At 36.9% G+C, this 9,701-nt stretch overlaps 2 protein-coding genes across 2 annotated transcripts; one reads left to right on the plus strand and one right to left on the minus strand.

Annotated features, from left to right (window-relative positions):
• Positions 1 to 2,570: 2,570 nt before the first annotated feature.
• Positions 2,571 to 5,528, plus strand: LOC107048069 (chromatin modification-related protein MEAF6). The gene is made up of 4 exons (XM_015271029.2): positions 2,571 to 2,739; positions 3,079 to 3,282; positions 3,744 to 3,780; positions 4,555 to 5,528. Exons 1-4 carry the CDS (start codon positions 2,668 to 2,670, stop codon positions 4,878 to 4,880), a joined length of 639 nt encoding a protein of 212 aa, XP_015126515.1. The 5' UTR covers positions 2,571 to 2,667; the 3' UTR covers positions 4,881 to 5,528.
• A 120-nt stretch (positions 5,529 to 5,648) lies between these two features.
• On the minus strand, positions 5,649 to 7,889 carry LOC107048070 (cuticle protein 21). Its single transcript, XM_015271030.1, has 4 exons — positions 7,813 to 7,889; positions 7,182 to 7,237; positions 6,787 to 7,048; positions 5,649 to 6,136 (listed from the first exon to the last, which is right to left on the minus strand). The coding sequence occupies exons 1-4, from the start codon at positions 7,825 to 7,827 to the stop codon at positions 5,852 to 5,854; spliced, it is 618 nt and encodes a 205-aa protein (XP_015126516.1). The 5' UTR covers positions 7,828 to 7,889; the 3' UTR covers positions 5,649 to 5,851.
• Between the last annotated feature and the right edge of the window lie 1,812 nt (positions 7,890 to 9,701).

The following is a 9,701-nucleotide window of genomic DNA, read 5'->3' on the forward strand; positions in this document are numbered from 1 at the left end:
CAAGTAGTTGATCGTTAACTTGTTGAACTCTATGTGGTCTTCTGAGAGATCCGTCAACTCGAGAAGTTCACTCAGCATCTCCACGGACTTGACGATCTTCTTCTCCAGCTTCTCTACGATTACTGTTGACGCGTGTGACATGGTTTCACTCAATTCGAACAGGGCTTTTGCATTCTTCGGAATGTCGAGCGCTGAGTTCTTCAGGCGTTCGAACTTGCTGAAGATTGATCTGTTGTAGTCCCAGTGGTAGTTAACCATCTTGTCCATCAGGATTTTGATTAATCCCGAGATGTTTCGATGAAGGTTTTCTTTCGCCTTCATCTGGCTGAGTCTTCCAGCGTCGTAGTACAAATACGAGAGCATCGCGTTGGTCTTCGATAAGTAAACATTGAAGTTTTTGACGTGATCGCAGTAGACATTGAAATCTTTCCTCTCCGAGACTAGATCTATGATGAAATCTCTGGTTATGGGGGTGCAAACGTACGTGAACTCTTCAACAATTTCCGAGAAATGGTCTTTCAGGGGTTGGAACAAGTCAGCCAAGATTGCAGACAGTTTGTCATGAGATTCTTTCAGGAACCATTCGGGGAGATTCACCCGGATGTGATTCTCGTCGCTGTCTTCGTATTTGAAGCACAGGAGATCGTTTCTGACGATGTTGGAGATGTCGTTGATCGCCTGGTGATAGACACCACAAACCATTTCGATGGAGGGGCTCAAGGAGATATTTCTCTCAAAGTCTTCTAGGTTCTCGAGGCCGTCAGTGATAATGAGTTCGAAACTCAATTGAGGGCAGCGTTTCACGTCTTTGATGATGTCCAACATCTTGGTAATGGTCTCCATCATGTTTTGCAGGATCTGCTGAACGAAGAGATTCGTCGCACATCGCATGAACCTAGACTCTTCTTCCTTCCTGATTCTCCTCAGGTGCCTCTTAGAGAGGACTTTCTTCATGATCTCTTTGTAATACTCGTGCTTTATGTTCGATGTGCTATTTCTGATGCTTTTTGATATCATGTACTGAAGGTCCGAAATGTTGAGGAGCCCCAAGGCCCGATAGTTCGACAAGTCCACGATTTCTGATGTCAGCTTTTGCCTAGCTGTCGAGATTATCTGCTTCATGAGGCTTTGCGACAAGAAGTAATTAGTCTTGAATTGTTTCTGGTTCTTCAGGAAGAGTTTGTTATTCTGGGTGACTAGGGGTTTCTCTGGTGGAATCATTGTCGGTTCTTCTTCCTGAACTTCGTCGGTCTCCTCCTCCTTATCATTGATTACGATCGCGGAGACTGCAAACTCCTGCATCTCCTCGACGTACAGCTGCTTTATTTCTTTGACGAGGGCCTCCAGACATCGGGGATACTTCGATTTCAAGGTCGTCGGGATGAGATTGATAATGTTGGACTCCCAAGAGGGCATCAACCCGCTTATGGGGATCTCTTCGGCCCATTCTTTCAACTTTATTATGTAGAAGGACTTCGGGAGCTTCGGCTTGAAAATCTCCGTTGATTGTTGATCCTCAGTGAGGCTCAAGGTAGATCGGGGTTTTGGTTGGAGGTTCCGGGATAATTTTAAACGTTTGTACGACGATTTCGAGCGGATTCGGTCGGAGTTGATTGGGGGAAGGGACGAGATGGGTTGCAAGAAGGGTGATTTTATCTTCTTGTGGATTAGGTTGTATAACTCTTCTTCTTCACCCATTCCTTGATTTCATCGAGCCGAGTGTTAATTCATAAATTTTACCAGTGTTTTTTTATTGGTGAATTAGGATGGAAATCAGACGATGATTTGATTAATTTGATTTTTTTAGTGATGATGATGGGTAATTTCGTTGTTGTAATTATTGATACCGTTAAACCGCACTTGTAGGATTGTCATGAAGACTGAACTGTTCAATGGGGGCGGACTGGTTTGGGGCGAGGCTCTTGGAGATTCATGTTTGGTCGATAGACGCAGAAATATTACAGCGCTTGAAGCAATATGATTCGAGTCAATGAATCAAGATAAAAAATTAGCATATTATTCTGTTTTCTAGAAAATTTTTGGGTTTTCTGAATAATTCAAGAAAATTTTCCACTTTCCCAGAAAATCGATTCATAATACTTCCATTATTTTTCGATTACGGGTAAGGTAAACAGGCCAATTGCTGGACGGTTAAGGAAAATTCGTGGGACAATCTAAAATAAAAGAATCATCCAAATGGGGATATCATGGCTTCCATACCTTCAAGAATGTTTTAATTAGCAGAAAAAAAATTATTTAAAGTAAAAATAACAAACCAAAGAATGATAAAATTAAGAAATAGCTGAATCCAGCCGAAACCCCTAATTTCTGGACGACTGGGCTACATTTTTTTTTATTCATTAAATATCGCTCAATAGAAATAATTTGAACGAAACATTTACCACCAAAATTTGCCGCCATTCGTAAATTTCCCAGCCGGGCGGCAGTCGATATAAACGAGAATGCCACGCGTCTGCATGTACCTCTAGTCGATCACCCCAATACCAAATGGCGCTGCAGATGTACTATGAATACGGAACACCGGAAATGAGACCGAGTTCCTGGTAAACAGCTGAGAGCCCACTTTTTCCGAGGCAAAACATTGTTTTCAATAATTCACCCAGGCAGATTTATCCATTTTATTGGGTGGATCAAGGCCTCATCAGCATGTCGACCAAGTCCTCGGTTGATTTGCGAGCAGAACTCGCGGAGTTGGTCAAGAGGAAGGCGGAAATCGCTGTGAGTTGGAAATTTTCATAGGCTCGTGATTTTTCAGGTTGACAGGTGCCTTCCACTCCAAAATCAAAAACATTATTTTTCTTACTCTTGAAAAATAATTCGCAACTTGAAAAATAATTTTTTTAATCCATCTATCGATCAATTGCGTCAACAATGGCATAAAGAACACTTCAAGTCTCTTTATTTGGATTTTCGGATGATTTTTAGGTTAGAATTGCGCCAATTTCACTGTCAAAAATTCGTCCATTGAATTTTCTCAATCGAATAATTTTTTTTTGAATTGTTCTGGTGATAGAATAATGATTAATCAATTTTTTTATTGATTTTGCGGGGTTTCAGGACACACTGGCGAATTTGGAACGCCAGATTTATGCTTTCGAAGGGAGTTATCTGGAGGATACTCAGTTGTATGGAAATATCATCCGAGGATGGGACAGATATTTAGCGAGTAATAAGAATACGAATAGTAAAGCTGATAAGAGAAATAGAAAATTCAAGGAGGCTGAGAGATTATTTTCGAAATCTTCCATTACATCTATGGCTGTAAGTTATTTAGTAATTAATAATTAATTTATTCGTTAAATTTTTCCCATAAAAGCCCCTAATTCAATCGAAAATTTCTATTATTTTTTTGCATTAATTGTCCATTTATTTCAATGAGTCCTTCTAAAAAAATTATTAAATTATTAAATGTTCTGCAGTAAATGTCTTGACATTTTCTTCTAAAATCACTAATTTGCGGGATAATTTAATAGTTTTATAAATAATTTATTAATCAATAATTAATTTATCCATCAATGAATTTTACCATAAAAATTTCCAATTTGTCAGGAACTTTTCATCATTTTTTAAAATCAACTGTGCATTTTTTTTAATGAGTCTTTCTAGAAGAAAATATCAAACGATTATTTTGGCCGATTATTAAATCCTCTTACATTTTAATAATCTTAACAATTAATTTATTCCTCACGTCTTGACTAAATTTCTCATATTTTCAATTGCAGGCTGTCAGCGGTCTCGTGGAAAACCCCCAGGAAAAAAGTAAGGACCTCAATGGATATTGAAAATCCAATCAATTCTGTCCTAAGCAGAACTACCTCTATTTTTCGATCTTCTTTACATTGAAATTCAATTTTCGAATTCAATTTCGCTAGACAATCTTTTATTACTTATTTTATAGTTCACATCGTGAATTAGTCGTGGGAGATTATTGTTGAGTCAGATTGTTAGGACTTTTCTAGAGTTTTTGATTCGTTATCCGGTAGAGAGTGCTCTGCATGTTTATTATATTTTATCCCACGTTATGTAAATAAGTTTGAGTTTATTTTTTTTCGATAAATTCTGGATGTAGTCTATTCTCCAAAATTAAAGGGAAAAACGATGACACAGATGTTTAATTTCTTTTGTCGGTGATCGTTCATATTTTTCCATATTTCTGGTGCTAGTGTTTTCATTTTTCATTGCTTCTTACTGTTAGTATTTTTTTTTCAACGTTTATTTTCATTCTTGGTTGTAGATTAATCTCTTTTCATCAAATCCTAAAGTTGAGAAACAATTGAATATTTTTTTTATTAGAGAAATTCTACTGAAACGTAATGAGTTTATACATCTCATTCTATCAATCCTCTCTTCTATTAATGACAAATTCTAGATTAATTACTTGCTAATTAGTCTATTAATTCTATAAAGAAATTCTTCGAACAGAATTTTTCACCCACAAAATTTCTAAACCTTCTCCCCCCCCCCCCCCCCCCCATTGTGCCCCGTCCTCTCCTAATTAATAAAATCTTAATCGCTGAAACCCCCAATTTCTAGTTGAACGATACAGTGAGTCGGAGTCACAGATGGGAAACAGCGGAAGTGAGGATAATTGCAACTATACAAATTCAAATGTAGTGACATCAGGAAATAGCAAAGACTCGAGTGGAAAAAATCACACGTCAATACAATCCGGTTATTCTCAAAATAATGGAAGTATTAGTGAATCAACACCATTGACAAATGGCCCAATGTCCAATGGTGGCATTGAGCATGTATCAACGCCAGCTAAAGATGGTCATGGAAACAGTAAAGAGTCTAACAAAAATAGATCATCCAATAGTGCTAAAAAGAGTAGCAACAAGAGGGCTCGAAATAGGTAGAAGAAAATCAATTGAAATTTTTTCGTGGCAATTTTTCCATTTGGTTATTGCATTTTTTTTCAAGGATTTTCGTACGAAGAGAAGACACTTTTCAATATATCTTGTGAATAAGTGAAGAGCAGAGTTTACGAATTATTATATCAGCGGCATAAATTTCGGGGACAATTGAAATATAATGAGCATGAAATTCAATTTTTCTCTTCAATTTGTCTGTTCGATGATAATCAAAATCATGGAAAAATTCAACTGTAAGATCATTTTCTCATTTTTACGACGACGAAAGTATTATTTCAGTGGATAAACGTGTATTTACTAGGATTTTTATCGTAAAATTTGGGTGAACAAAGTGGTAATGTAAGGACTTTTATAGGTTTCTTACTATTTCGATGTGCATGAACATTTGAATTCGAGAAATAGTGACTGAGATAAATTCATTCAGGATAATTATACAACTGTAACTGTTTTTCCATTGATTCGAAGAGTTGATCTGTCCATTTTTATTTTCACAGCCAAGTGGAAGAAGAGCTTTCACTTGACCGTGAAATTCACTCGATTAAAATTTACAATGTCGTTATCACTAGGTAATTAACGTAACTAATAACTTGTAAATAACTGTCAAATGTTCATTACTCAATCGTGAATTTAATAAATGCATTCTTTTCATAATGAGTTTTTTCATCCCTTGACTGTTTGAATTAAGTGTATTGATAGCATTGCGAAAATTTATTCTGAGGCGTTTTGAAGGGTTTGAGAATATTTCCAGCCAACTAAATGTTTCAAAAAACTAACTTGCTAACTTTGCTAACTAAATGTTTAATTAGCAAAAATACATTAAGTGATGACAAAAGCAATTTCCCATTTTTTTCCAATTGGTTATCCAGCGCAGGCTTTCAGTCATTCGTTTCACTCAATCATGAACAAGTCCACACAATGAAAATCCGTTGGATGGGTTTTTGATGATGAGAAGTCGTTTACTTTTGTACTTTTATACTGTGGACTCCACCTCTGACCAGGGGAAAGAACCGCTTGATGGAGTCGATGGAGGGTGGACCCTTTGGGGGACTTGTCTTCGTTACCACAGCGTTGAAGCCATTCAGATCGTCGGCTGTGTAAGTGACTGTTCTTATTGAACCATCAGCCTCCACCACGGAGTACTCTCCCTTCACGGTGTCACCGTCCCTCTCCTCCCACGCGGATTTCGTGTCCCCTGTGTAGCCATCGAGGACTCCATAATTGAAGGAATATTTGGGGTGTTCCTGGGAGGGAAGAGGGAATGAATCACAAAAATTTCAGATATTTTTGGAAGGCACAAACCATTCTTTCACAAAACGTTCACAGCGGTCTGCAGTCTTTTGCGATTATTTTTTGCTGGGAGAGTTTCCGAAAAAATCACGAGAATATTTGCTTTGTAGAGAATTCCTCAGGCTTCAAAGTCTTCTCAAGTCTTCTAATAAATCTGTCAGTTTCAGAGACAGTTGCGACGCAATAATCTCGGAATTCATTGAAATTTGGAAATTGTCGAAACATGTTTACGAATTATTTTGTGAATATCTTTGAAACTGTTAAATTTAGAGAAAAACTTGACTAGAGCTTTTTGCAGGGATTTTCATTAGCTATAAAAAAGTTCTTATCACATTTTTCTCTAAACCCACTAGTTCTGAAGATATTCGTAAATTAATCATCGAAGAAATAAACTATTTTTTTTTTTAATTGTTAAAAAAGTGTTCACGAATTATTTGAAAAATATCTTTGGAACTAGAATTCAAGACTTTCCTTGAGGTCCACAACTTCAATTCTGCAAAAATCTCTTGACATTTGTCACAGTTATAGAGATCAAATTCGAGACATAATCCGTGTAAAAATTTTAAAATAATTTCCACTCTTAATCCTTTCACTCCAGAAATACCTGCTGTTGTTGATTGTTACGATGCGCAATAACAGAGCCCGAGGATTTAATGATCGGCGGTGCAACATAAACCAAAGAGGAAGTCTTGCGAAGGGGCGTGTAAGAGATTGGAGAAGAAACTCTCACGTAAATTGGCTTCAACTCGTCATTTCCTAATTTCTCATCTGAAATTCCAAATGCACAGGCGATTGGAAGTTGCTGGGAATCCCCCTGGGGTGGGCCTACCTCTTCACAGGGGATACTGTGGCTGAATGGTCTGGGCCTAGAAACAGTCCAGAGCTAATCAACAAAGCGCCAAAAAAAATGACAGAGAAAAAAATCTAAAACAAACTCCGAAGAATAATTCACTGTCTGAAAATCAATTGTTCGATGACTAGATTATTCATTTAAATCACCTCCTATTGAATTGAGCCTCAATTGACACAAAGATTAATGCAGCGACCGCAATTACCTGTGAACAAAGCACAAAAAATGAAAATTGCACGTTGTAAATCATGAGACGAGTGTGTAAACACCCATCAGACCGCGGGGAAAAAATTCAAAACATTTCTCTTGCATAATGTACCCTTTGGGGAGTGCGCACTTCAACATTCGATGAGCATTGTGGCACACGTGTACTACATTCGTGTAACGAGCCACACAAGTTTGTATTTCTCTTTGCGAAGTTTCGAAAGAACGATGATCACTCAAATTCGGATATAATGGCACGAGAATTGAATTGGTATTGTTGAATTGCACTTCGTAAATCTATTTTCCTTCATTTTCTCAATAATTAATTTACTATGATAAACTGGGGGATGCTGATTACATTCAGAAGTGGAGTTATTCAATATTATGGTTGCAATTATAATAATTGAATGTCATCTATTCATTTTTTTAATTTGGGCTTTTCATATCAATAATTAATTTATTATTGTAATAACTAAATGTTATAAAATCATCTCCTAACATTTCACTGCAAAATTAATGATTGGAAAGTAACTTAAAAAATTATTAATAGTAAAAATTATGAAAAATGATAATTACCTGCAAAACAAACATTTCTCTGAACAAAAAAAAATTCACTAATTTAAAATCCAAACACCTGAAGCGTATGTTGTATTCCTCACTGTACACCAGTATTGCAGCATCCCTGGTGCAATCCCATCTTTATATACCGTGCAACATTCACTCGGTTGTATAGTTTTTTTATGTACCTTTTTCCATCTCGAGTGCTCATCCTCCGGCGAGCGTGTAAGTAAAAGCACTTTTGCTTTACTTACTCAGGCAAATGCGCAATTTCAATACCGAATCGAGTGGATACCGTAAATACTGGGTGATTGTTGAATGAAGTGCAGATCAAACCGGGGAAATTGGTTCAACATTGCATAAGCAATTTTCTTTTATTTGTTTTGCACTTTATTCTTATTTTCGCGGGAGAAGTATTTTTTTTTTTAATGAAATTTAGTCGCCTCCGTTTTAAAGACAGTTGCCAATTGAAGATTCGATAATTTTTTTAAAATTGAAATTCTGGGAAAATTAATTTTGTGGAAGTCAATTTGATTATGTAATTATTTTAAATACTTGTTGAGATTTTTAATATTCAATTCTTCAAAAAAAAGAAAAAGATTCTCCAGATTGTTTAAACACTGATGGGGTAGAATGAGTTGAATTACAGTATTGTGGATTTTCGATAAAAATACTGCGAGATTGAAAGAAAAAATTAGAAGTGGAAATAATAAATTGATTAATTGATAGAAACGTCTTGAGTTCACGATGAATTATGACTCAGTGATTTTATTTTCGATAAGTTGACCTTCATCGGCGAAAAATCCCAGTATTTTGTCTATGCAATTCATCACTAAATGAAAAACAATAAAAATGGAGTTAATCATTCACCCCCACCCTCATGAATAATTCCATTCGTTTGGATATTGACCGTTTGGGTTATCGGGCACTAAGCAGTTGCTCCCGGATCCTCAATAGTCATCATCAATAAATCAATAATCCTTAATCCAATTATTCTCAATAAGAAGATCGAGTGATTCACTGGTTGAATTTGCGGGATTGAAAGCAGATGATTCGTTAATAGCATGTGGGAATCAGTAATGTCTTTCTCTCTGATAAACAAACGTTTTGTCATCCTCGAAAAAAAACAGACTGTTTTGTAATGCTGTCGGTGCAGACGTTTCCCTCGCGTCGTATGTAAATCATTTCATGTTGTTATAATCCCAGGGTCTCTTGAATTTATTTGTCAAGGACGGATGATAAATCATAAGTTCAGGGAGAGGGAAGAGCTTGGGGCGAAGGGGAATAGTAGAAAATTTTGTTGTTTAAGGGTCAAGAGGGTCAAACGGGAGAGACGTGCGAAGTGATCTCCACTCGTCTCTCCCATTTGACCCTTCAATCTGACGCTTTCGCTGCGGGCGAAAAAACAATTTTTTTATTTCGACATTTCCGGCGCCTGTGAGGGTTTCATTGGCATTAGAGGGGCCAATAAATACAGAATCGACATTCACTTGACCAAAAAATTCGATTTTGGCGAAAGTCGACTTTCCCCCGGAAAAAATAAAAAATCTGACACTTTGGCCCCGAGTGAAATTTTTTTTTTTTCGAGATTTCTGGCGCCTGTGAGGGTTTCATTGGCATTAGAGGGGCCAATAAATACAGAATCGACATTCACTTGATGAGAAAATTCGATTTTGGCGAAAGTCGACTTTCCCCCGGGAAAAATCCAAGATCTGACCCTTTGGCCCCGCCAGAAATACCGAAATAAAAAAAAAAAATTTTATTTCGGTATTTCTGGCGCCTGTGAGGGTTTCATTGGCATTAGAGGGGCCAATAAATACAGAATCGACATTCACTTGACCAAAATATTCGATTTTGGCGAAAGTCGACTTTCCCCCGGGAAAAATCCAAAATCTGATACTTTGGCC

The sequence above is a fragment of the Diachasma alloeum genome, unplaced genomic scaffold (assembly GCF_001412515.2).
Source record: "Diachasma alloeum isolate Michigan unplaced genomic scaffold, Dall2.0 Dall_scaffold_00185, whole genome shotgun sequence".
NCBI lineage: Eukaryota > Metazoa > Arthropoda > Insecta > Hymenoptera > Braconidae > Diachasma > Diachasma alloeum.

Excerpts from the sequence above, each read along its gene's own strand:
- LOC107048069 (XM_015271029.2), top strand. The coding sequence starts at position 2,668 with ATGTCGACCAAGTCCTCGGTTGATTTGCGAGCAGAACTCGCGGAGTTG. Across the intron at positions 2,740-3,078 it reads AGAGGAAGGCGGAAATCGCT|GACACACTGGCGAATTTGGA; the intron begins GTGAGTTGGAAA and ends GCGGGGTTTCAG. Across the intron at positions 3,283-3,743 it reads CTTCCATTACATCTATGGCT|GCTGTCAGCGGTCTCGTGGA; the intron begins GTAAGTTATTTA and ends TTTCAATTGCAG.
- LOC107048070 (XM_015271030.1), bottom strand. Across the intron at positions 7,049-7,181 it reads GAGGCTCAATTCAATAGGAG|GCCCAGACCATTCAGCCACA; the intron begins GTGATTTAAATG and ends GACTGTTTCTAG. Across the intron at positions 6,137-6,786 it reads GTAACAATCAACAACAGCAG|GAACACCCCAAATATTCCTT; the intron begins GTATTTCTGGAG and ends CTTCCCTCCCAG.